The sequence below is a fragment of the Dunckerocampus dactyliophorus genome, chromosome 7 (genome assembly GCF_027744805.1).
Source record: "Dunckerocampus dactyliophorus isolate RoL2022-P2 chromosome 7, RoL_Ddac_1.1, whole genome shotgun sequence".
NCBI classification, from domain to species: domain Eukaryota; kingdom Metazoa; phylum Chordata; class Actinopteri; order Syngnathiformes; family Syngnathidae; genus Dunckerocampus; species Dunckerocampus dactyliophorus.
This window is the reverse complement of record NC_072825.1, coordinates 13,927,863-13,955,023: the sequence shown is the minus strand read 5'-3', so window position 1 is coordinate 13,955,023 and position 27,161 is coordinate 13,927,863. Positions and strand designations below refer to the sequence as shown.

At 40.4% G+C, this 27,161-nt stretch overlaps 3 protein-coding genes across 9 annotated transcripts in view; 1 reads left to right on the top strand and 2 right to left on the bottom strand.

Moving 5' to 3' along the window:
* The window catches only part of LOC129185696 (zinc finger protein 236-like), a 35,795-nt gene extending 29,930 nt beyond the window's left edge, over nucleotides 1-5,865 (top strand). For both annotated transcript variants that reach the window (XM_054783067.1, XM_054783066.1), the window contains exon 32: nucleotides 5,192-5,865. In XM_054783067.1, the coding sequence (XP_054639042.1) occupies nucleotides 5,192-5,313 (122 nt within the window). In that variant the 3' untranslated portion in view covers nucleotides 5,314-5,865. The remainder of the gene's footprint in view (nucleotides 1-5,191) is intronic.
* A 2,592-nt stretch (nucleotides 5,866-8,457) lies between these two features.
* Nucleotides 8,458-26,439, bottom strand: LOC129185702 (myelin basic protein-like). Of its 5 annotated transcripts, XM_054783076.1 has the most exons (7): nucleotides 26,172-26,439; nucleotides 17,315-17,419; nucleotides 17,154-17,180; nucleotides 16,840-16,869; nucleotides 14,141-14,224; nucleotides 14,010-14,028; nucleotides 8,458-9,621 (listed from the first exon to the last, which is right to left on the bottom strand). In XM_054783076.1, the coding sequence occupies exons 1-6, from the start codon at nucleotides 26,289-26,291 to the stop codon at nucleotides 14,026-14,028; spliced, it is 369 nt and encodes a 122-aa protein (XP_054639051.1). In that variant the 5' UTR covers nucleotides 26,292-26,439; the 3' UTR covers nucleotides 8,458-9,621; nucleotides 14,010-14,025. The 5 variants fall into 5 exon arrangements, with proteins under 5 accessions (XP_054639051.1, XP_054639050.1, XP_054639055.1 ...); XM_054783075.1 differs by lacking the exon at nucleotides 14,010-14,028; XM_054783080.1 differs by lacking the exon at nucleotides 16,840-16,869.
* LOC129185700 (myelin basic protein-like) overlaps nucleotides 26,420-27,161 on the bottom strand; it is a 35,886-nt gene continuing 35,144 nt past the window's right edge. For both annotated transcript variants that reach the window (XM_054783074.1, XM_054783073.1), the window contains exon 4: nucleotides 26,420-26,718. In XM_054783074.1, the coding sequence (XP_054639049.1) occupies nucleotides 26,420-26,718 (299 nt within the window). The remainder of the gene's footprint in view (nucleotides 26,719-27,161) is intronic.

Genomic DNA, 27,161 nt, shown 5'->3' with positions numbered 1-27,161 from the left:
ATTTCCTCTCGTTATGGGTGGTTTTGTCCTGTATGTTGTACTTGCTTTATTTAACCTTGAACATCTACGCTGCAGATATACTGGCAGAGAAATTTCCCAGAGGTGATGTTGGTTACAATAGGGACTGATTTTAAGGTATACAACACAATATTATGTTTGAGCGATCGCTGCATTTCCCTTGTCAAATCTCGCATGTGTTCTTATCATACAATATGATTCCGAGGCCGGACAACTCCTCCTGGTTGCTGAATCAAACAATCCATCTGTAGTCGCATGTCTACAATTTATGTTTGGACCCGAGATGAGACGCACACACTCTGATGTGACAGAAAACTGAAATGTGATTGAAAATCTACCAGAAGCTTTGTCTTAACTATATAATCCTTTGAAACCACAAAACTGCTTTCCTCCGGAATTCATGGCGAGAGACGCATGCGGTGTCATTCCTTGTTGTATTGTGCTGGGTACAACTTGTGCCCTCCTGTTATGGCAGTTCGTAATGTAACATGTCATGCAGCAGGGCTGAATCTAGAATCTGAAATCAGAATGTATGTAGTACCTTGCACCTTGCATAATAATAACCAGTGTTGAGCACATTACTTCTGAAAACAGTATTTAGTTACTTACTAGTTACCTCCCAAAAAAGTAATAGAATTCGTAAAATAATTACTCCTTCATATTACCAGGGATACCAGGCATTACTTTTTTGAAAAACGTTCAAATATCTGCTGTGTGCCGTTGAGAGCTTACCATGTCAGTGCATAATGGAATGACGTGCTTGTGTTTTGTGTTAATGTTCAGATGTCTGTGAATGCACCTTGCGTGTGATTGGTGGAAAAGTGGTCAGTTTTGTGTGGGTGTGGAGAGAACACAGAGAAAGTGTGCACGATGGAAATACAGTCATCCCTCGTGTATTGCGCTTACCGTAATTTACGGTGTTTAAGAGGCGCTGGTGTTTAAGCCACACCCACTAAATTTAGAGAGAAAAACAGATTTGTACATCTATAAGCCGCACATGTCCACGTCATAAAATGGCATATTGTGGTACGCATGAGTCTGTGAGGACCAGGTAGCTCATTATTTGACAGGAGCCAATCATGAGCTATGAACCAACTCACAACGAGTTGTTCAACCATTTGGAAATCGCAGGAGGTCATTACTCAACATATCAGTCTGACTCACTGTGTCATCTCAGGGTTTGCCCTAGGATTTTTTTGAAGTTGTGGTGGTGGGCTACATGGGAGGCGGACCACCACCACTGTGCCGTGCCACTGCTGCGACACTGTGGCAGGAATTTTTTTTGCCAACATGAGGGTCGTTTCCACAGGCTTGAACAACAAATGCATTAATTAACTTTAAATGTCTGTCTCTCAGCCTTTTCTTCCACTCATCTGTCAAGTGCTAACAGGGCAGCCAGGTGATTCCGGTGCATGTTTTTCAAAATAAAGTGTAGTGAAACGTTTTTATGATATTTGATAGATATTTTATTTCAAATTGTGGTCAATACATAAATAATAGGCTATACATGTATTTGTATAGCACAGGGGTGCTCACACTTTTTCAGCCAAGCATTTTATTGGACATGGCTGCTGGGGAACAGGGAGCCAGAGGAGCTGCCTCTGGGTTCTGGGCTCTGAGCTCATCTGGCTCCCTCTGGTGGACAGAGGCAAATGATGAATCATTGCGGCGGCCCGGCCACAATGTAGTGGCAGCTAGCTATAATATAGTGAGGTTCAAGATGCTCAATGACGCATTTAAACCCGACATTACTTATCACCAGCAGGGGCTCGCTCTTTTCTGTTCCAGCTAATGACTTTTTGCTGTCCCGCGATGACGTTCGTCGTATTAATTCCTCAGTTCTGTGCCGCCACGGTAAACTTGTGCATGACAGGTTTTGCACTTACCGGCACCATCTTTTAAATGCCACACGGCTGACATGTTGCTGCTCTTTGCTACTTTGTAAGCACAATGGCAAACGCTCTTGTGGTCACATGGGCTCTATCCGGTCGCTGCTGGATAGATGTGCTGGGGTGGAGTTTGGAATGGACTGTTTGTATCGGAGTGCTAATATTGGAGATTTGAGATGCAGGCGGATAGAATTTTTGCTGTCGATAGCAGCGTTATAAAGTATGAAATCGTAATTAATTGGATTGCTTTGTTTTTCATGCCTTTACAATAACAATTCTTCACACTGAAATACTTTAAAGTTAAATGAGTTTGAAACCACAAAACACATTTTTAAGTACATTTATTCAGGTACACATTACATGTCAAAATCAACCTATTTAGTCTGGTGTTCTGTTGTGATCTCTAATTGTAATACAAATGTTTAAGGCTGGACTTTTAGGTAAGGAAAGCTGTGGTAAAGACTGAACATTAGTAGTCAGGTAGTCAATATTACACACTGTTGACATGTGAAACACATAACCTATTACTGAGAGCTCACTGACTCATAAGCAATTTGACTTTTCCAAGTTTACTTTACCAAATGGCTTTTCTCCATTAAAGGTCATCTTAAACATGGGTCTCAGGAGCTACATTTTTATTTAATATTCATTTCATAATTTAGCATTTTCTCACAATTATCTGGTGACCCCCTGAAATTTTCTTGCGACCCCGTGGGGGTTCCCCTCTGGCATAGTGGTTTTCAAATTGTGAGACGCTTTGGTGGGCCTGGTTTCAAACAAGTTGCTCGTGTTAAGCACTTGCACAATGTTGGCAGATAAAACATGGGGGAACTCTAACACAGTAAAAGTGTTAGCCAGATAGCTGCAATACTACAGCTGTCGCTATGATTATAAATAATAATAATATGAATAATAGAAGTCCAATACATTGTCACCAATATGCCTGACATACATTGCTGCTTGTAACTTTGAGTCATTGGCCAATTTCCACCAGTGGACGGCAGCACACAGGTGCTTACAAAGTTGGCGCTCAGCCAAATGTAACGAGCGTAAATAGAACGGCTCTGTGATTAAGGGTTTAGACAGCTCCAAACATCTACACTACAACATCACAACGGTTCACAATTAATATTTATCTGATCACATGACAAAAATTTAAAACCTTTTAAGTAAAATACACCTACTCACCAGATTACAACTTGATTCTCCTCCTCAGTCAACCATTGTGAGGGTTGAACTTGGCTTGTTGAACAGTTTTGCTCTGATCAACCAATCAGAGGACAGAAAAGTGCTGATGTCACTGTGGGTCGGCTTGCTGGCCCTAAAAGGCGAATCTGAAGTCCGATTGGCTAAAAAAAAAACAGCGCCATTGCTAATAGTGTTGGGGCTAATAGTGTATATGTGACATGGACCAGCACTCCTGATTCTGAATGCCCTGGGCAGATTAGATTAACATGGCAACACACAGAAGATGAATATGTATGACTGGACAAAAAAAAATAACATACAAACACAATACTGGAAGCAGTGCAGCCAAGTAAAGCTTGTCGCTAGCCGGCTAGTAGCTAGCTAGTGTGGTGTGATAAGGTGTCATTACGCCAGTAAAGTAGTTCTCGTAACAATATTAATAACAACAATAATAACAATGTTGCTGTAGCTTGGTTAATATGCAGGGCACATTATGTAAATGGGGCGGTGATGGCAGTTTTTTTTTTTTTTTTTCAGAAGGCTTTATAGGGGGAATAGTTGCATCCCATTACGTGCATTCTTAGCTGTCTCTTTTTAGCTGTTTTTATATGTTTGGAATGCACAGTAAAGAGAGACTCACAGTCTCACATAGGGATTGTGGATGATGGCAAAATTCCCCCCATAAGTGCTGTTTTTCTTTAAGGAACAAATACTACAATTTGAGTTGTAAACGTATGTCAGTGCTTCTGATTGTGTTTAGGCCAGCAGTGAAGGCCTTGCTGGCCCTGACTGCACATCACTGGTGAGGCGGGCCTCCCTGGGAGGAGCCAGAGAACTTCAGGGGAGGCTCGTCAGCATGACAAAAATAAAGAAAATCATTCCTAAAAGTAGGGGTGTCCCGATATAACATTTTCTTTTCCAATTCGATACCGATATTGCAGCCTTGATTATCGGCTGTGACTGATATCAATCCGATCCGATATCAGCACGAAGTACTTTTATTACTTCTGTGGTATTTGAGAATGTTAGAAAAGGCTTAATCAAGTGATATCAGTCAAACAGAGAACAATAGCAACAGTCTGAAGGAGAAAAACTAAATGTCTCACATGTGAGCGTTTTGGACGTTGGTTGTTTGGGGGTGGCGGAGGTTTGTTTGTCGCCATGGTCTTGGGAGGATCTTCATGCTGGTTTGCGATGCTGCTGCGGATACACGACGGGGTTGGTCGTGTTGAACTTCCCCAGGGCTTGTGCATGGCGGCTTTTGCGCTCGGCTGGGACATCTTTTTCAGACACTGGCAAGGAGTGCTGCCACGTGGAAGATGTTAGTCCTGCTCCCTCCCTCCCTCTTCGCACTGTTGTTGTGACCATGTGGGGTCTGCATGCTGGATCCATCGCTGCTGGGTAGGAGTGCTGGAGCAGAGTCTAGAATGGACTGCTTCTATCTTGAGTGTTAATTTCAGAGATTTTAGATGCGGGCCCTGCACTCTTATTTAAAACCTGCTAAGCTAACTTCACTTATGCTAAAGGCAAAGTGATTGTTTTTTTTAAGTTAATACAGTGAGAGGACACAGCCCGGGTTCAGAAGAAAACACACCAAAATAATAACTTACAGAACATTCATTTTATGAGCCGCACGACTAAATTGTCCATAGGTACCAGTCCAGGGTGTACCCCGCCTCTCGCCCAAGGTCAGCTGGGATGGGCTCCAGCATACCCCCGCGACCCTAATGAGGACAACTGGTACAGAAAATGGATGGATGGAATAATTTCATGGAGTAGGGGAAGCCTCAGCCCTGTTATGTTCTCTGACTGTGCCACATTTTGAAAACCTCTCGTAACCTCTACTCTAGTAACGGGCCTGTTTTTGGACCACTTGGATTACTAATAAACATGCTTGAGCACCTCCATGCTGTACAGAGCAGAAATACAGTGTTTAGCATACAGCCTTCAATTTAAAAGGCTTTTTGAAGGATGCTATGAATGTTCTCAGTTGCATGGCAACACAGGATAAAGTGTGAAATTCAAAACTTCTTTTTACTGCATTTGATTCACACATTTACTAAACTTGTTTTGTCTTGTTTTTTTCCTCATCACAGGTCAGATTCAGGAAGTGACCGTTTGCCAAGAAGAGCCACCATCTCAGGTCACAGTAACCCCAGAACTTGACCTGGAAGTGGTCCCTGAGTCATCTGGAGATTGGCATAATGTTTTTCCGTGAATAACCAACCCCAGAATACTAATAAAAAAAAGACCACAAACATGAGACTGTAAAGTTTTGGCAAACATCCTCCATCTGATTGTCATCATTGTGATAACCTCCTGAGAGGTTTGTTTTATTAAGTACAGGCATCTAAGAGAGCTCGGAGGGGAAATCATGTCTTCTAATGACAATTCTAACGGGACAAGAGGAAAGCATAGCTGTGAAAATCCCCCCTCCCCCAGAGAATGAGGAACTCATTTCATTACTGGTCTGCTCGCTGGGACGAATGCAGGCAGTAACGGTACCGCTGGAATGGATTCAAAAACAGCTGTGCAAGAGCACATATTTTCTGTGATTTCTGTCTAGACTTGGTTGTCACATATTTATATTGTAAATACTCTGTAGCTCCTTTTGTACATAATCAATTAGATTGTTTATACTTTGGGATGATCTTCCATAGCTTTGTGTCATTTGAGCCTCGTACTGTGCTTATTGTAAAGCAGACATATTTTTTCAGTTGTTTTCTATTGTCCGTATGAAAGGATGAGATTAAAGTCATTTTTTATAGTATCTGAATCCCTCTTGTGTGTCTTACAGATGTGTATAGTATCTCTTCAACAAAGTTTTCAAAATGTGGAGATCTGAACAAACTGTAAAATGCTGATATTGTGTAGCGCGGTTGAAGAGGTTTGCATAGCCTTTCTGTATCTCCCTGATGCGTGTGAAGCTACCTTCATGTTAGAAGAAGACTATGAATGTGAAATGTGGTACAGTACATGCACATGTGTAACCGTACACTGTGCACTCAATACCCACAGCATTAGGTGCTTTTGGAGAGTGAAATGACATTCAAGACAAATACGAGAGCTCAGAATCGCTCGTGTAGTAGTAGTCAAAGTGGTTAGGTTGATACGTACCACAAGATGGTCAACATTTTCATCAAACTTCTTTATCATATAGTTCAAATATGCAGCTATGTGATAGAGTTAAGTTACTCTGAGGCAGGCGTCTTCTAAGTAACATTTGAAACCCCCTGCTCTAAGATACTGTTGATGTCAAAACAATGGTACAAATGCATATATGACCTGCTGCCGGGTCAGGATCTGAATAGTGTTTTTGGTAGGGGAGGAGAGGTCTCTGCTGCTGCTTCTCGGAGAAACACCGTATGAATGGTAAATGGGTCAGCACTCGTGTTTTTGTTATTCTTTTCAGCGCTCCCCTCATCTGGCCTCTTTTTAAGCCTTTTTCACCATCACATCAGAATACATCTGAATGGTGGACCATCAGAGAGCTTGGCCTGCATAATGAGACACAAATGAGTCCTGCTTCTTTTAATATCCCGTTGCAGTTACATGCTCTCATCATGGGAATTAATGCAATTATCATTTTGGGCTGATTTATGTGAACCATTCTTTTTCCCACGTTGAATGATTATGCAGCGAATGTCTAATGATTTTTTTTTTTTATGCATTGGCCGTTTGATTTTGTGATTTTCTCAAATTTACATGGAGTCAAAGTAAATATGAAATATAAACATTTGTAAAAAGGTTGCAAAAATGTGTTTAGAGTTAATGTAGTTGTTTATTATCCGCCACTGGTTGTCACGATACACTCAGCTCACAAGACCAGATGATAAATGATAATGGGTTTGTGAGGCAAGACGATATTTTGACATTACTTTTAAGAAAATGACAAAGTATAGGACTGGACAACCCAGCTTTTTTATTTACCTGAGTCACAAAACAATGCAGGTACATTTTGAAATGTTTTATAACTTAGCATGTGTGACCTAAGCATGATGCTGTTAACTGTTGAACTTCTTTCCACAAATTCCGCAAATTGTAAGCGTTAAAATAATGACAGCATTTGTAGCTGCTACGACTAATCAGATATGTTGATGTGTGGTTATTAGGGATGATGCGGATAATACGGATATTATGGATAATGCATTTTTGCCGAGTACGAGCATGAAACGAGTACAGCTCATTGTTATCTGTAATCGTGATGAAGGAAAATCCTCATTGGCTAACTACTTATGTATTCACTCTTCACGCTCTGTGATTGGCCAGTCACACACAGCGACCGCCCCTCCCTAAACAAGACTCGCTCGGCGTCACATTAATGCCAAAATTGACAAGCGTATAAACATACTCTGCGCGTATAAAGACCACTCCCCTCGCTCTCACGATGTCTGAATTTGCTGCTCCCTGCTCGCGCTCTCATGATGGCTCCCTGCGCATGCCCGCTCACTCAATGCTCGCTCGCTGCTCGCTTGCAGTGCCTAAATAAGCTCTCGCTGCTGCTTATCGGTTTGTATGATATTTAAACTTAGTTGGTAAACTTCTTTCGTTACGTACGCGGTGCGTGTGTAAACGAGCTGTAAACGTCTCGTGTTGCGTCGGTCACTGCCGGTGTTTTGTTTTGTTTTTTTTGCCTGCTTGCTTCTAATTCGGCTGGTGATATAAAGTCAGTTGGAAGACTTTGCTCGTAGTACTGAATGCGGTGCTTTTGAGAAAACTACAGTGAACAAGGCTGACAGATTATTTCCCTGCCCCCACCCATTTCCGGTTGAACCATGCCCACTTCCGGTTACAGATACGGGTACAGATCATTTAGATGGGTGAACAGATACAGAAACAGCGGTTTATTCCCTCATCCCTAGTAGTTATGATAAGACACATGTAAAATAGATTCCAGTAGATTAGCTTTATATTTACGCTAAAAAAAACGAGAACTTTCCGAAAGTATAGCGATCGTGTCTTGATCTGACAACATAATAAGTAAATTTGATCTTATGTCGAATTACTACAGCTTCTGCTTGGACATTAAGACCGCAGCAGCTGTTGTACTAAACTAAACTTTGATGTCAAGTAGGACGACAAAAAATATGGATTATGTGTTTAAGGCCCCAGATGTAGGTGACACAGAAGGTTCTATATCTTTTAACTTATACATTCTTTTCAAATAAGTTATTGTTTTTCAAAATAATGAACTTCATCGTAGTGAAAGAGCGATTCAAATAAATCATTAAGGGTCCAAAATCAATAGACATGCAGGAGAAAACTCTACATAGTTTTTCTATTTGGCTGCAAAGACCCAAATAGCTGAAAAGCAGAAATGGCTTCACTTGAATTCATATTCCCAAAAATAACACATCACACATTATGCAGAGTAGGGCTTTTTAATTTATTTTTATTTTCAGGTAAGTGGCTGCTCATTTTTATTAAACATACAATAATGAAGAGGGTCTTTACATTCATTCAAAGGATGCTTTGGAAGTCAACTCAGACTTGCACATACAAACTCATAACTAATGGATGCTACGTTTTAATACACGTGGAAGAAGGATGGTCTGCTTTTCTTTGACCTTTATTCCTGGACAGAAGCAGCATACACTGTTCCAATATTAGTCAAAGAGCACCTTGTTGAAATTGTGTTTCAGTTATCCAGAAAAATGGAAACAGCACTCGTTTTGGGCAGGCGAGAGGAGAAGCTGAATATAGAAATGTGAAAGATAACAACGCATAGAGAAGAAAATTACAATGTGCGATTAGCTCATATGGGCTGAAAAGAAAATCATGTATTAGAAATGACTCATCTCTGCGTTTGTTTTAGTGTTCATTGCAGCAAACTCATTTTAAAAGGTTGAACTTTTTAATCCATAACCACAGTCAGCTTTAGGCCGTGACGACAAACATAGATCACATTTAAAGACACACGGGAGATAACTGAAAACACTTTAGGCTCAACGTATTGTAAATTTGGTTAATAGTGTGACAAAATCAAAGCCGAAAACGGATGTTTGCCAAGACGGAGTTTGGGGACATGACACGGACATTGTGACAAGACAAAAAAACGCTCCATACGAACAGAACCAGCCTGGTCAGTTCACACACGAGAAACGGCAACGGCAGGCAAGTTATTTAGAATTTGCACTGGGCTTTACTTTCACAATCCAGGTCTAATTCTGCTCAGCCACCTTTGTTTTTTTAGAGAATTTATACAAGGACAAAAACCTAAGCACATAGATGGCAGGGGGTCATGCAGGCTGCACACTAGAGCGGCTTCAGAGGCACTTTCAGCACAACAGATTGTGTCGCTATCTGCCAGCCGGTGAGGGGCAACAGACAACAGGCCAGACGACTCAAGGGATTTAGCAGAAAATGTGTTATCAGAAGTGAGGTCAAAAGTGAGTTTTAAGGGCGGCAAGGTTTGCTTGTTTTCTTCCTCTCTTGACTCCCACTTGACTCCCTCGTTTCTGTCCTTGTGGTCTTTAAAAGGGGTGTTGGAACGTCAGCGTCTGGCTGGAGAGGAGCTGCGGCTTCCCTGTGCAAAATACAACACACGGTTGATGAGGAATCTGGTCACCACACTTAGTGTTTGCTACCGGCTGTCACCGTGAAGAGTAGCCGTAAACAAAATATGAGGTTAGGATGCAAATAAACACACTGGTGAAATCCAGCAGAGACACTGCATCATCACAATAATGCTACATTAGTGTATTTTGTCGTTTAATATACAGTAATCCCTCAACTATCACTGTTAATCGCAGTTAATTGGTTTCAGATTCTGAATTAGTAGTAGGATTCCTTTTCAAAAACCTGTTTACGACCTTGTCAATACGTTTTTTAACATTAGATTCCTCTCGACATGAAATGACACCTTTAAACTTGTATTACACAAAATAGTACACATAATAACAGAAAATAAGACAGACATCAATAAGACATAACATAGACTCACAAGTTAGCATTGGGAGTTATTTTTTCTGCGCTGGCTATTGTCTCATCAATGTAACATTACTGACACCTAGTGACCAGTGTAGAATACTACATATTACGTCTTTGTATGTCTTCTGATTTTCAACACAACTAACAAGTTGTGTATCGACTCTTTACCACTTAGAGATTTACATCCCTACTTATTATAGGAAAAACGTATTTCTAGCTGCGATTAAGTGTGATTAATTATGAGTTAACTGTGGAAAAATCGTGATTAATCATGATTACATATTTTAATCGATTGACAAAAACATACGTGTTTTACACTACAACCCATTAAACAATGACATTTACGATTTATTAGGTTATGATAGTCATGTGAACATCTCGAAAAATGCACTTATGTCGTGTTATTAAATAGCTGCAGGCCCAAGTGAAATCCACTCTAAAATCCACACTATTACGCTAAACGACGCGACAGGGGCAAGCGGCTCGTTATTACACTGACACTAACTGATCCAGACGGAGGACAATGCAGTGTCGCAAGGAGTTTTTCCATCGGAGACATGGCATGGCTCCTTTTTGCGAGTAGCTTCAAATCAGCCCTTCCAACAGTTCAAAAATTGCTGGCAGCATTGCTGGCTAGACGATATTTCTCTGCTATTTTCACAACCTCCCCGGCTGCATTGTCCAGCTCCTCCCTTTGGATTCCGAGACATTCCCAGGCCAGCTGAGAGACCCGAGTCTTCCCCGAGGCCTTCTACCGGTTCAGGAGGCACCCTAACCAGATGCTTGAACCTCCTCATCCGAGTTTCTCCCGGATGACAGTGCTCCTCTCCAAGGGAGAGCCCAGCCACCTTATGGAGGAAACGCATTTTGGCCGCTTGTACTCGCAATCTTGTCTTTTTGGTCACTACCCAAAGCTCATGAGTCATTTGCCTTAGTTTCTCACATACAGTCATGGAAAAGTGATTAGACCACCCTTGTTTCTTCAGTTTATTGATCCATTTTAATGCCTGGTACGACTAAAGGTACATTTGTTTGGACAAATATAATGATGATAACAAATATAGCTCATAAGAGTTTCATTTAAGAGCTGATATCTAGCAACTTCCATGGTTTTCTTGATAATAACCAAAATCACTTAAGTTCTTACATGATTAGCTATAGCATTGTACTGCATTGCTGTCATTGTTATATTTGTCCAAACCTTTAGTTGTATCAGGCATTAAAATGAACAAGAAACTGAAGAAACATGTTTTTTTTTTCCCATGACTTTATATTACTCATCAGTGTCATTGCTTTGTTTGATCTTATTTATTCTTTAACAATAGAAACAAAGCTTTGAAACGAGAAGCGCATCATTTTCTATTTTTGAAGAAATCCAAAGAAAACTTCTCATTATTGACCTTGCTGCCTTGAGAAAGAGCCTTGCAAATGTATTTCATTTCAAATATTTCATTATTCATAGATGCCAAATCTCACAGGAGCTATTCTTCTTCATCCTGAAAGTTTCCGCTCTGATGTAGCGTCTACCACAAGGCAGTCTCTCGGAATATTATTTTCCCACCGATTTTTTGTCATTCAGATTAAAAAGTACGGGAGTGCAGAGGATTGTGTTTGCGAGGATTATGCAAATGAAAAAACCTCTGTATGGCTTGCTTGTGGGGATAATTCATACTTTGATTGTCTGGAAGGTCTTCATATGAACAAAGGTATTGAGAATAGGCTGCTGTAACTCATTATTTGTCTAAAAAGGAAAAAAGGCAGACGTTAGATCTAAATAGAAAGGCGAAAATGAATGAAAATGTATTTAAATGGTAGTTAAAAGTTATCATAGTCTAATTTGGACGATGAAGTCCGCACACATACTCAAACAAGTGTGATGTTAGTGAGTCAGTGCCAATTAGACACATCCCGTAAGTTTGTCGTACCCTCTTGTATCGTAGCAACAACGGTTTAGCATCAACACACGAGCAACCCCCAAGGAAATTTAATTCCACTTTTAGCAACTAATGAAGGTACACTGATTGACTAACTCATTAACATTTGACATTGGAAAACTACGTAGGAAAGTCACTGGCACGTCTTCTCTCGACAAGAAACGTCTCTAATGATTGGAAAGCGAAGCCGTGGTAAAAATGTCAATGTCGAAAAAATACTAGTGAGTCTGCTAAAAGTAAAAGTTGAGTGAGTTCATATGAGGCTTGTGTGGTTCAGGGCCATGTGCTTACATTTTAAAGAGGGGCTTTTTGTAATTCTTATCAGGCGGTATGCACCACATAAGCACGTGTTTGTTGTTCATAACATGCTATTCTTGTTTAAATCACACTTACATGGAAACTGGAAAAGACTATATATAAAATACTTTAAAAATTTACAAAAGGACTGTTTTAGTAGTGCCCGTTCTATTTTGTTCCTGTCAGTTCACATGTGATTAAGCGTAGCTATCGATTACGACGCGAGATGGGCGCACGAATGCACCAGGGCAGCCGTAGAGCTTTGAGAGTTGTGTCGTAACACGGACCTTGTTTTTGATGTTCAACTAACAGCGTGCGTCTATAAACGTGAGTCACCTGGTTATTTGTCTTTCATTCAATGCTAGACGCTGTTTGCACGGTGATATTGTATGTGTTGTGTGCCTTGAGCATCCAGCCGCCGAACTGGTCGCTAACGGCTGAGCAAAGGTAGCCTCGTCAGCATTGCCACCAATTCATGAAATTGTTAGCATACTATTTGAATGTGTTTAGTGTACTGCTGACAGCTGAGATGTTATGTTGCTGTCCATTTGTGTTTAGGTCTAGGGAGGGGCTGTCGCTGTGTGTGACTGGCCAATCACAGCGCGTGAAGAGTGAACACATAATGAGGATTTTCCGTCACTTTATTATCCATTATGGATAATGACGAGCTGTGCTCGTTTCAGGCTCGTACTCAGCATTATTCCGTAACGGGCTCATCCCTAGTTTTAACATTTTCTTGAGTAAACACAGCTGAATGTGCACATTTCCTGATCAAATCGAGGGCAGAAAGCTAAGATGAGGCTGCCATGAGCGTGTCCTCTTGGCTTAGTGTGCTAGCCCAGCCTAGCGTTTGAGTGCACTGCAGCGAGTGACTGATTTAGATCATTGCGCCTGCCACCTTCTGCTTGTCAGCATTTTTGCGGTAATACAAGTATAGTGTTGCACACCATGACTTTCTACAGCCTGTGTAATGGCTTTAATTTAAGTGTGACATCATGTGACATCTTATTCTTGCTAATACAGAGAAATGTCATACGGGTGGCGCTTGCAGCGTTCTCCTCATCCTGAAGGGGTCATGTGTGCGTGAGCTAGAAGATGCTTGTCATTGCCATCCTTCCATAGAGAGGAAAAGCCAGCGTTTTTTTAATTTTATTTTTTTTGACAGACGCAGCACCAGCTGGAGAGCAGCAAGTCGAATGCCTTCATGCCTTGAATGCCTTTTGTTCTCTGCTAGATGAATGACACTGTGAAGATGAAGGATTATATACCCAAGGCGATCAGACTTGTATAACAGTATTAGAGCAAAGAGAGGGTGCACGCACTTCATGTGCAAATAAAAGGCAAGACCACAAATGTTTTTCAGTTAATAAAAATAAATGAATGAATAGGATTAAAAATATATACTTCTATTTTCTAACCAACGTGAATTATCACTGTGAATTATTCTCTTTTTTGTTATCTTCTTCATGAGGAACTTAAAAAAAAAACTCCTAAAGAGTGCCTCACCAGCCATGAACCTCACCGCACGTCACTGTTACATGATACAGCATAATGATATTATAGTTCACGCAGGCAGTCAGCTATGATCCCCCCTCATGAGAAGTGGATTCAGCATCTCCAGCAGGATTAGATCAGCGCTTGCATACAGCTTGCATAGCGTGCATGAGGATCAATTGCGCCTTAAAGCTGCTGCGGACGTAAGGAAATGATGATGTTTTCTGAGCATACTGACTTTAGTTAGTTAGTTACTCACTCTTCTGCTGTTATCATCACTGAGGTGGAAACGAAAGACAGGACCACCATCAATTTCACATGCAATTTCAGACCCCAGGAAAGAGAATGTAGATGCTACTGGGGATTCATAATGCAAGGGTCCACGTTTACCATTTTGAAGATCCTAGTCAGGGTGCCTTTGCCATCGCCTCCACTGGACTTCTTGGCTTTACCAGACTGTGACTTCTGGTCACCCTGGAAGATGAAGAAGAAGAAGATTCAGTTGCTCTGCAGAGGATGTGGACGTTTTGTTGACTTTTGCATAAATTAATTTCCATGCTAGGAGTTGTGGGAATATAACACTCAGAGCAGCTGAGCAAGTTAAAAGGAGGGGGTGTCCAAACTTTTTTCACAGAGGGCCACATATGGAAAAATCTGAGTATAGAGGGGCCATTTTGATATTTTTTAATTTTGTAAAAAGGCTTAAAAAGACGTTTTATATGTTTTTAAAAACAAATCTTTGTGTTAGCTGGTCAGAGGGGTGAAATACATGTGAGCCACCTAATATTTTTTTGTGTCCAACATTGTAAACTGATCATTAAAATTCAAATGAAGCATAATCTTACCGCAAACGAACGATTATGAGAAAAAAAACTAAACAAAATAAAATTGCAATTTTTTTTTTAAATATGTTGGGGAAAAATTTACAATAATATGAGAATAAAGTCTAAATATTATGGAAGTAGTGCCATAATATGACCAGAAGCAAATATATGAAAATTATTTATGAAGAAAGTGCAAATATTTGGAAAATTAAACAGAAAACAACAGCAAAAATGAGAAAAGACTCACGTTCATAATATTAATACGCCTTTCTTGAAATATATATAACTTGTTAGCATATCTACACGTGTTGGTTTACAAAATATCAAAGCGTCTCTTTTGTCCTTTCAGTCTTCAGTAATGTGGCCCTCAGTGGAAAAAGTTTGGATTTAAAAGCATTTACGGTATATTCCTGTGATAATAGATATGCTGACCGCTTGCTGACACCTACAACACGACAACAGAAGAAAGACAGAAAAAACAATACTAATCAGTTCATGAGGAGTCTGTTCTCTGTTGTCTTGACAGCCTTTTGTGTTCATTTCCTTCTTTAGAACAGATGCAAGTGAGCGGATTTTATTTTGGCAACATTTTAATTCTAAACAGTTTGTCACGTAATTTCAAAACAGCATGTGGTGAGAAGTGTTTACACTGATGATGATATTATGAATGATGGGAAACCGAAAATGAACGGCTTCCTGGCTAGTTGTTCCTTTCTATTTCATATTCATTGGCATTTAATGGCTTTGGCATCTATCAATGTGTTTGAAGTCAATTAAAAACAAAATGTGTGCCTTAGTTGGGGCAACTGAGATTATTTTTGTATTGCAAGCACGTTTTGAAACACACACATAATGGACTTTTACTTTTACCCTCTACTGCTCATACGCACTACTGCATAGTATCTGGGGATTGCTCTGATATGTTTTGATATATTAACAGCATTATAACCCTTAATTCATTTATTACGTGATCATTTCATTGCAATTTCAAACACAACATTAACATTCCTCCATTCGGTTATTTAGGAAAGGTACAATCCAAATGAATATTGTCTATCCCAGCTGCATGATTCACATCAAACGCACACAAACACACTCCCAGGCACACATGCGTGAGTTTATGTGTCAGTAAAAAACAGTAGGCGCACGTGACCAGAATACAGATTAGTTCGGAAGTTTACACACAGTCATCATGGGAATCATCAAGTCATTTTTCCAGGGTGGAATGATTATACAAAGTATCTTCAAGGATTTTTAGAAACAAGAACTGGGGGGCACGGAATTTATTCTGAATTTTCTCTAAATTACCGAAGTCAAAATGATAAATTTTGGTTTAAATTAGGGCTGTCAAACGATTACAAGTTTTAATGAGATTAATCGCATTTTAAAAAAATGAATTAATCATGATTAATCACTATTTGTAACTATGTCTGAAATATGCCAATTTTTACTGTGGTTTATGAACAAGGACAAATGACAGCAAAGGTTTCTACGGTATAGATTTGTATGTATTAACAGCTCCCAAAGATCTGAAATTGAACATCAAGCTGAAGGATAGCACATGTCTGAAAATCTATTTGCCTAACACTCTAGCAGAACATTTGAATGACACTCTGTGTTATTATGAGCAATGAGGGGTTGTGGTCCAAGACACCACCTAAATTATGTTGAATTCACATGTTTTGATTGTTGGAGATACAAATATGGCAATGGAATTGCTCTGCTGTTGATGTGTTCAGGTCAGAATAAAGTTCTAAAACATCGTCAGACTGCGTTCTGTCTGCTGTCACAACAGAGAGGCGTGGCTTGCTTTGATGCGCATGCGTTAATTACGCAAAACATTTTAATGTAATTAATGAAATAATTTAGGTACCGCAATGTGTTTCTAAGCCTCTATTTATATTGCTGACCCTATGCAAATTGGAAAAAATCCAAAATTAATTCACAATTGTGCAGCCAATTACTATTATCTTTTAATCATTAATGATGAAGATTGTATGATCATTTCATCCTGGAAAAACGATTCAAAATTAGTAAGACGAGCATCCATAAGGAAGTATGTAAACTTAACCCTGCAAAGCTCCACTATGTGAAAGAAATATTTTTAAATGGGCAGAAGGTGAGTGAGTCAGAAGAGCTGAGGTGGTCGATGGAGACTAAATGGAAAAGGAGCCACAGCGTCACGCGTGAGGGCTTGGCAGGACAACCTCATTCGCCCTGCTCGGTTAATGAGCCATGATACCGCTGTGTTTTTTGGACACCTACCAGACCTATCTTGGCTGCTAGTCCTCTCCACTGGACATGCAGAAACATAAGAGACAGGGACAGGAAGTAAAAGGGAGACGGGAGAGTTAGAAATGCCAGTTGCCAGGGGTGGGAAGTAGTCACTGGGTCATGGACGGGTAGGGGTAAATAAGACCAAACGAAAAAGGAAGGGACGGACGAAGATGCTCACATTGAAAAGGATACATTTAGCAAAAGACCCAAGAGAGAAGAGGGAAAAAGATCTATTCAAGCGCTGTGCCTAAAATTCCGCCTTGTAAATGTCATTCATCATGTGTTGTCATTTAAAGACTCACCCTTGACTTTGGGGGGGCAGGGGACACCTGAGAAGGATTTAAGGGGAGATAGTAAAGTGTTAGCGAGAGGGCGGACAAAGTAGCAGAGGTGCAAACTGGCAACAAAGACGAATCTCCTCAAAGTTGTTCATGCAAGACCGTCAGAGTCGCATTTCACTCACGATCGTACGGAAGAAGTGGACCACGGCGTTCTCTGGCCCTCGCTTACGAGGGGATGTTGCAGAAGCTTTCTGGGGGGCGGGAGAGAGAGCGCCACGGAAAGATCCCTGAGTAGAGACACATAAAAACATCATAAAATATACACATATTTCAGACATATTGAATTGTGCAAATGTCACAATATACTGTATATACTGTATATATATATATATATATATATATATATATATACATATATATATATATATATATAGTATTGCAATTTCCATTTCAGTGGTTTCAAATAGTGCATCCCTGTTGTTGTTGAAGCCTCCTCAGTGATGTCTGTTTTGTCCTATTACAAAGATTTTCTTAGAAAAAAATTCCCTGAATGGAGTTGTCTGGCTGTTTTATAGCAAGTATGGAATCAAAGGAAGGGCACAGAACAATCTTCAGCGTGTGCCTTAGCCTTGGTTGAGGTACGGACGAGAAGAAAGTGGAGTGATGATTAAATCCTGCAGGCAGCATCCCAGTCTGTGGACCCTTTGATGCACATGTGCCCTGTTTTTCTCATGCAAACAACTTATAAAGGCTGCTTTTTATACAAAAGAGGAAAAGCAAAACATCTCTTGAAAATGGGTTGTGATAGCAGGGGGAAAAGGATGCGTTCAAATTTCAAGTTTCTTGAGCAGGGACTGGCGTGTTTTTAATAAATCTTTATTTTATTAAATTATTGGTTAGAAAATATCGTTTCTTATTCCATAATGTTATAGAATTGAAAGTTTCAATAATTACAATTTTGTATAGATTTTAGGACTGCAAAAAAAAAAAAAAAACACTAACATACAATCTAAATGTTTTTATGTTTTTTCACTTAACGAGGTGGATCAAAAACAAACGCTACTATTTTACTGAAGGACTCAGGCTCATAACTTATTTTCGGCAGTAAAAGAAAATGACATGGCACTAGACCACCGCACGGTGGAATAGTGGTTGGCATGTTGGCCTCACAGTCTGGAGATCGGGAAGACCCGGGTTCGATTCTCCCCTGGGAGTGCATGCGTGGGTTTTCTCCGGGTACTCCGGTTTCCTCCCACATTCCAAAAACATGCATGTTAGGTTAATTGGAGATTCTAAATTGTCCATAGGTATGAATGTGGAGGGAATGGTTGTTTGTCTATATGTGCCCTGCGATTGGCTGGCGACCAGTCCAGGGTGTACCCCACCTCTCGCCCAAAGTCAGCTGGGATAGCAACCGCGACCCTAGTGAGGAGAAGCGGCATAGAAAATGGATGGAACAAAATGACACACCAGTATACGCATCATTGTACCAATGCAAAGGACCTACAGTATGTCCAATCCCAAGCTATGACTTTCTTTGTTTGTTATTTTGTTCTAAAATACATTTTTGAATAATGTGTTTCCTATGTATTCATATTACTCCAAAACATGCATCTACCTAAATTCAGGTTTGTGTCAAATAGCATAAAAACAGCTTTTTAGGGTCAGATAAGACCTCGAGCTGTAGTGACCAAAATGTGATTTTTTTTGTATCATGGCCTAGAATTCCTGGCGGCGCCCCTGTCCAGTGCCCCTCGCCGGCCAGGGCAGCGGAGCCAACTCGGCCTCTCACTATCACTATCAGCATCAGCTCAGGGGAGAAGTGATCACATTAATGAATTGACTTTTCTTTAGACTTGATGGACTTTGATGGCCATTCTATGCATTTCTAGGAACGCCTGTTATTCTGCTAACACAAAACAATTGAAAATGCTTGGTTGCAGACCACAATAATGTACCACGGGTTGTCGATAAATATCATGCCACTGGTATTGGGGTGCAAAATATTTTTGTAACTTTTGACCAATTAATCCATTTTGAAGGGGCCTAAACCATTTTAGGCTCATGCTAAAATGCTGAGTAGTGTTGCAAACCGACAAAACATGTTCTGAATAAGTCTGAGGCCTAGGATGTAGGCCTGAGGATGTAGCCGCCATAAGCTGATAAAGTTAATGTACAAGGGAAATGGTCAAAGAGAGACCACATACTGTATATGTAAATCCTTCTAAATGTAAATGTTCTCTATTTGCGACCAGTGACTGGTAGCTTTTTAGAAATTACAAATGAAATCCCAACATCCTTACAAGAGCATCGTGTCGCCTCAACAAAGTGTGTACAACGTACATCACACATTCCGAACGCCTCTAATTGTATGCAGATTTGTGCATCTGTTGGAATCTCCGCTGCAACATCTCTGTGTGGAATTTGCATGCTCCCCCCGTGCTTGCTTGGGCTCTCTCCGGGTGCTGCGGCTTCCCCCCACGTCCCCATAACACCCACGTTAGGTTAATTGGGGTTTTTGTCCATAGGTGTGAATGTGAGTATGAATGGTTGTTCATCTACATGTGCCCTGTGATTAACTGTTGACCACCGGGATAGGCTCTGGTGTGACCATGACTCTAATGAGGACAAGCGGTGTGTAAAATGGACTGATGGATGTTTAAAACTGACCATCAAGATTATTTTCTGACGAGGAAAAGGTTTCTTGAGACGTCATCTGCACTTCTGTGAAGAAGGTGTCGGACGTTTCGCTCCTCATCCGAAGAGCTTCGTCAGCGAACTAATAAGTGCTGGTAGCCTAGGCCTTAAATACAGTAAGAGTGGGCGGAATTGGTGTGCCAACATCCTCCTCCTATTGGTTCCTTACACTAAGCCTGGGCGGAGTAGTGGTATAATCCTTTCCTGCTATTAACACCTCCGTCAAAAGGGAAGTGTCGCTCCCTGAGTTGGGTATGAACGACTCTGATACTGGCTTGTTAGCATCTATTGTTCTGGCTCGGCCCTGGCTTCACCTCATTTGCAAGACTAAGAGCTGTGGGTTTTGGTCTCAGTAACCTGCTGAACACAGGGTCCAAATTAAACCTCAAACCACCATTCCGATTCAATGATGGGTTCTGTTGTTTGACAAAAATAGCTTCCTTTACTCCTCTTTCAAACCATCTGTTTTCTTTGGCCAAAATCTTTACCTCGCTGTCCTCAAAAGAGTGATTGGTTGCTTTAAGGTGTAGATGTACTGCTGATTGAGGACCACTAGAATTGTCCCTGCGATGTTGATAAAGCCTTTTTTGGAGCATTTGCTTAGTTTCCCCTTTTTCCTCGATGGACAACTCCTGTACGACTGAGAGCCTACACAGACGCATTATTTTCTGACAGTAGCCTGGCATATACTGTGGATTTGATTATTCTATGACATATTTAGCATTCAGGTTAAAGGTCAAGCTGTGCCTTGTAGCACGGAGAAAAGGGCAGGCTAATGATCACAAGTCACTCGTCTGAAGTTGGAGGTCACCGCAAGGTCACACATCATAATAAATTATTCACATGAATGAATTCTGCATTGAGAGTAACAATTCCTCAACGCAGAGTTTAAGGAGACCACATCTCATCCATTCACTTCACAAAAGAGGCAGATTTAGATTTTAAATGATGTCAGATCTTCACGTATTACAGTGGAACCTTTGTTAGCGCCATACATTTGTACCAGAAGGTCAGACTCTTAAGTGAAACGCTGACCGAATCAATTTTTTCCCTAAGAAATCATGCAAATCCAATGAGTCCGTTCCCAGAAATCCATAAATGTTAACACAAAACACGTTTTTATAGTTTGACATGCAGAAAACAATTTGAAATGCATATAAATGATGAACGAAAGGGATAAATCAACATTTAGGGTTACTTTTGACGTGATTCTTGACGTGACTCTTCCCAAAGACATGTGCCAGCAAGATCAACCACCACCACCTTCTTGTTTTACCATGAGTTTTTTTCTTGAATTCAACAGTGTTTCTCACCAATCTTTCTCAATATCACAAAAAATGTTGCAAGTGCCAGTATTTTGACAACAAAAGTGAGAAACACTGGAAGAACAATGTAAATATGCCCATTCACCTGTAAAGGCTATTGCTTCACTTGAGCCTTTCAAGATTCTTCCTGGTACTTTGCATTGCTATCGGAGAAGTAGTCAATGACCACACAATTTTAGAAGTTTTCAAATTGTATTAAAAAACAAGAGCAATATATTTGGTTACAGCGCTAGAGGAAGAACCCATAATGAAAGTACAAGAGTCTATATGGCAGGTTGCCACAGGTGTACAAAATGAATAAAGTTTGTGTAAAAGTGAGTTAAGCTTCTATTGTGTCAAGGGCTTATATGAGAAACTGCGCTATTAGAGTTAATCAAGGCGCAATTCTGTAACGTCTAACACACCTAAGCCATCTTGATTTGCCCATTGTTAAATTACCGATATCGCAAGATGTACTCCTGTGGTTTCAAGTTGGTTGAATTGCAAAATTCTTCAACAAAATGATGAGTTATGAGTAATTATGGATGTTCTACAAGTACAAGAAAGCACAACAAAACAGAATAAAGACAGCTGAAGGAGTTGTTAAAGAGTTTTAATCAAGCATTAATCCAAAAGCTGAGAACAGGATCAGATCAGGAACAGCTCACTGGTCACAAGAGTTCACAGCAAACAAATACAAGCATCCACAGTTAAGTTGACACTCGGCGGTCAAAGACGTGAACCTGAGGCGAGAGACTGATGTGGGGGAGGAAGACACCCCTACCCCCTCCATCCAAGACACTAGGGTTGAGTACAGTCTCATTTTGGTCTGAATGTGAGCTGATTCACATCACTCCACTCCTCAACAGTACCGATTCTGCCATCCATTCAACGTGACTCTTATGAAAGAATGCTTCCCCGAGGCCATCCTTGTCGTTTAGATGATGAAAGCTGTTTTAGCAGTAAAATGCACATGAGGCTTTTTATCCCATCAGAAAAGCGCAACTACCCTTTTTATATGGCTGTAATTGCAAGTTACTTTCATACGAGATTGCAGGTATGGAGATATGTGCAACCACTGCGTACAGGATGGTTATTTCAGCAAAAACATCTTTCTTCATGCTGAATTTTTATGGAAACGTCTGCAGCAGAAAGAGCTGGTTTTTCACGAGGCAACAGTGGTGGGGCAACTGCATCTTTTAGTTACTTGAGATGTGAACACTAATTATTCGAAGGCAAACCATTGGTGCGTACATATATATTTTTACTTTTTTTATAGACTATATGCAATACATAATGAGAAAATTAAATACAACACTGCAGCATGATAGGACGTAGGCTGCCAATTTGTTCTGTTACCATTTTCCCCACCATTTGAAGTGTAGAATCACACCAAAACTACATTTTTGTTCGACAGTTTGTAAAGTTTTCCTAATTATTCCCAGTACAACTACTCCCGATTGACATAAGGTGCAGAGAAAATGCATATTTTCACACTTCTTATGGATTCGCTCACTTGTATCTTTCCACAGCACTTTGACTGGTGCTCTGCGGGGACAATGAATCTAAGGCAATGCTTTCGTCTGTTGGAAAAAGTGGTACAAGAGCTTTTCATTAAAGCTGTCATGTCTCATTAAGAAAGACACTAGGAACAATCCCCAACCACGCGGTGAAATGTGCAGCAAAAAACGTTTGCTTCCCCTTTCGGATAAATCTACAAGAAGATTGCTTTTGGGATTGGCTTACACGTCGCAGTTCTGCCAGGATAAGCAACACTCAACTAGCACAGCCTGCAGATGGTGTGACCGTGTGCACAGTCCGAAGACAAAGATTGGACTTTGATGGACTCTTATTGGTTTGTGAGACATTGGTCCAGTTGGCTCTTCATAACAAATAGTTGGGATCCTGACAACAAAGGACTGCAAAGTAACGAGAAAGCCTGACAGGCTGAAATTACCAGGAGACATACATGTACGGTACACACACCACAGCAATGGATTTACATTTAAATATGAAAAATGTCATTTCAGCGTAGACTTTCAGCTTTAAGAGGTTTCAAACAAATACACATTTACCTTTTTATGAGTACTACACTTTCAGGATTCAGTAGAATTTGAATATTATTGACATATTGTCAAATATAACCAAATTTGATGTAAATTACTGTCGTAAGTCTGACATGCTTGGTGGACATTAAACTGAAAACTTAGATGCCGTATTTCCCGGATAATAAGTCACGCTTTTTTCAAGTTTGGCTGGTCCTGCGACTTACAGTCAAATGTGACTTATATATCAAAATATATATGCAGTGGTCCCTCCCCACATTGCAGTTCGAATTTCACGGCTTCACTCTATCACGGTTTTTCAAACCTATATTAATAAATCATACTGTTTCGTGGTTGAATATGGCCTGTTAATAGTTAAAAAAAACAAACAAACAAGAAATTGTACGTATTATTGCCTAAATTAAGTATTTTCAAGCATAAAAATAACTAAATGAACTAAAGTATATATATATATATTAGGCATTAAGAAGACGATTGAAATTGTGACGGTAGTATTCTACATTGGTCACTAGGTGTCAGTAATTGTTCCGTGAGACAAGTACCAGACTTGACCACCGGAACAACAGGTTTTTATTGCAAGTTTAAATGATCTCACAACAGGCACAATAATAACATTAATAATAATAATAATAATAATGATCTTAATAATACATGTGCTACTATTCCGTCCATAGTCCTTGACAAGCTAAATGTATTATTTCTTGTCTAGAGGGCTCTAATAATGTTAAAATACATATTTAGAAGGTCATAAACAGGTTTTCCATGTCATAACTACATAAATATTCAATTCCTAAAGAGGTAATCCTACTTTGCGGAAATTCACTTATTACACTCTGGTCGGGAACCAATTAACCGCGATAAACGAGGGACTACTGTATATAGTTTACCATGTTTTTAAATGTAATTTGTCATGAACCTACGAGTGAACATCACCGTCGACAGCCGCAAGAGGGCGCACGTGGCTAGCGACATTGAGGATGAAGAATTTAATGGATTCAGTGATAAGTGATAAGATCGGGAGGTTGGTGAACTTGCTTACTGGTAATTTGCGTGTTGGACTTGCTTGTTGTCTTTTTAACCTATTCAGCCTGCCAAGTGTGTTCTTCATACTATTCTGTAGCTGAATAACTGTTAACATGATAAATTAACATACCGGACACATATTCAACCTATTGTTCTGTGTGCTATTGCCTAATTGAATGACTTGCTTCTCCAGATTATGTCCTTAGTCTTGAATTTTTTTCCTATTCATTACCCATTTTTTGACTGTTGCGACTCATACCCCGGAGCGACTTATAGTGGGGGAAATACAGTACTTAGGTAAGTGGCTTTAATTCCTAGGGTGGTGGTTTAGTCTTAAAAAAAAATGGTGGTGCTTATGGTGTTGTATAACAGCAACATCATTGTCCAAAGACTTCTAGACGTAACTTCAACATTGCATTGCCCAAAAGCATGGGTGCCAAATTTTGCAGAAGAGAAGTAATTTCAGCCCACAACCTATGCTCCTCAGTTGGCAATCAGAATATTGCTTCTACTCGAATGGATCGCTATTATTTATATTTGATATTAAATATATATTAATTAGATTTGAAACTCATCTATTGCAGATGTTGGGAATCAGCCCCAAGACAGAGAAGACAAAGACAAAACACAGTTTTCTAAAATTGGCAAAAAATGAATTCAATTGGGATGTCCCAAACCTGAAATATGTTGGTTCTTAAAGGAAAACTGCACTTTTATTTTTTTTTTATTTTGCCCCTCATCCACAACCCTTATGTGTGACATGAACACACGTCTTTCTCTTTTCTGTGCATTCAAAAGGTATAAAAACAAATAAAAAGAGGCAGCTCATTAATGCACATAATGGGACACACCTATTCCTACAAAGCCTCTAAAAGCCTCCAACAAGGTTTCATGGTTTTACATCCATGCTGTGACCATGTAGTAACAGGTACGTTCATGATAACATGTAATACTTACAGTATTTTGCTGTACTTCGGTCATTTTAAGGATTACCGGAACTTCCTTCCTGGGCGCATTGATTTCACATAGCAACGTAGAAATGAACGCCTACACCTAGCATGAACTTTTTCAAACTCAAAAATTAAAAACACAGCACCAACCCGAATATGTACAGGTAGCTTTCAGTAGTGGCCTGATACATTGTGAATGAGGCGCTGATGCGCTGTGAGTGAATGTGTGGTGAAGCTAGTCGCTAGCCGGCGAGTAGCTAGCCGATGTGGTATGGCGAGGTGTCACTACGCCGGTAAGGTAGTTCTTCGGCATAACAATGTTAATAATAATAATAATAATGTCACTGTAGCTTGCTTAGTATGCAGGTCACATTATGAAAAAGGAGCGTTTCTGGCGTTTTTTTGGAGTTTTTTTCAGAAGGCTTTAAAGGTGGAACAAAGCGTTTCCCATTATGTCCATTCTTAGCTATCTGTTTTTATAAATTTAGAACACAGAGAAAACAAAGACGTGTGTGTTCATGTCTCACATAAGGATTGTTGATGATGGGCGAAATTCCCCCCAAAACAGCAGTTTGTCTTTAAATCCTGTGCAACAGATGAACTGTTTAAATAAACATATGCATTGCAATGACATGTGCAATAGTAACTCAATGCAACCAAACTAAATAATATCACAAATTTCAGTACCATTCAACAAAAACACAACAATATAGAAAAATAGCCATAAATGATTCAAAATCACAACCTCTTTGTAATAACATAATACAGTAAATTCAAATTAACCCCAGCCAAAAGCCAATATCTTCCAGAAAATGTACAATCCATTAAAAAGGACCAAATATAATGAACCAAAATACGACAGACTAGATTACCTTTTTTTGCACCAAACTATTTCAACATTTGTTAAAGCGTCGGGAGTAAAAATTTGTTCTGGAAGAGAACAGGTAGAAAGAACACATACTTGGGAGGTTTTCATCTAAACTCTCCCTGCCTCCTCACCTTGCTCTTCTTCTTCTTGTCCCCACCAAAGAACTTTCCAATCTGATCCAGAACACCAGGGTTCTTCTTCCTGCGGCCCAGCCCGAAGGCGGCCTGTGCAGAGCTGCTTGCGGATGCCATGCTTGCGGTAGTCGTAGTCGGTGGTATTTTTGTTAAAAATGGGGATCACGTCTCTCTTTGGAGCCAGAGAGCAAACGGCGGAGGATGGAAGCAAGCGTACAGAGGAGAGGGAGGGAGGAAAGGCTAGCCTAGTCTAGGTCCTGTTCGGGGCTCTCCGACCCGCACTCTGAAGCTGCTCCGTTGTGCTCCGGGATAGTCTGCAGCTCGTCCGATTCAGAGGGTCGGTCTTTGAAGGTGTTGTCTTCCCGGCCCGGGGCATCTCGGGAGAAGAGGCGGACCAGGTGGGGGCGCGGTGTGGCAGCGTCAGGGTCAGCTGTGCTGGCGGGGGTCCAGGACGAGTGGGGGCCCTCAGCGCCCGTGGAGTCAGTCACCACTGGCTTCTCCGAGATGCAGCCATTGTTCTGGTTGGTATCTGTCTCACCCGTTCCTGCGCAGAAACAACAGGGTCATGTATGGGCTCGGGCCTGCATGGCACACAGCACACTGCAGTAACACAATGAGCTCCTTTGACCAGACACCACCCTTTCTGCTGCTATGTTAAAGGTCCTGAAAACATCGGCATTTGACCCGGAATGAACCTACTGATCAACAAGACACCACGGGGAGGTGAGCAGTTAAAGCCTCGTCACAAAACTATGACGCACGGTTTGAGCTTAATATCTGATCCTGTTTGCTCAACACATTTACAGATTTGTGAACAATATTTGAGAGAGAGAGAGGCCTTTAGTGTACATAGAAAAAGATTTCGGTCTTTAAATTCATATCATGAAAAATGGGAAAATAAGTGTTGCATTTGTATTTTTGTTGAGTGTCGTTTCATATGCATAATGACCCTTTTCACAGCAATCATTCTGTATTGGTAAAACACAG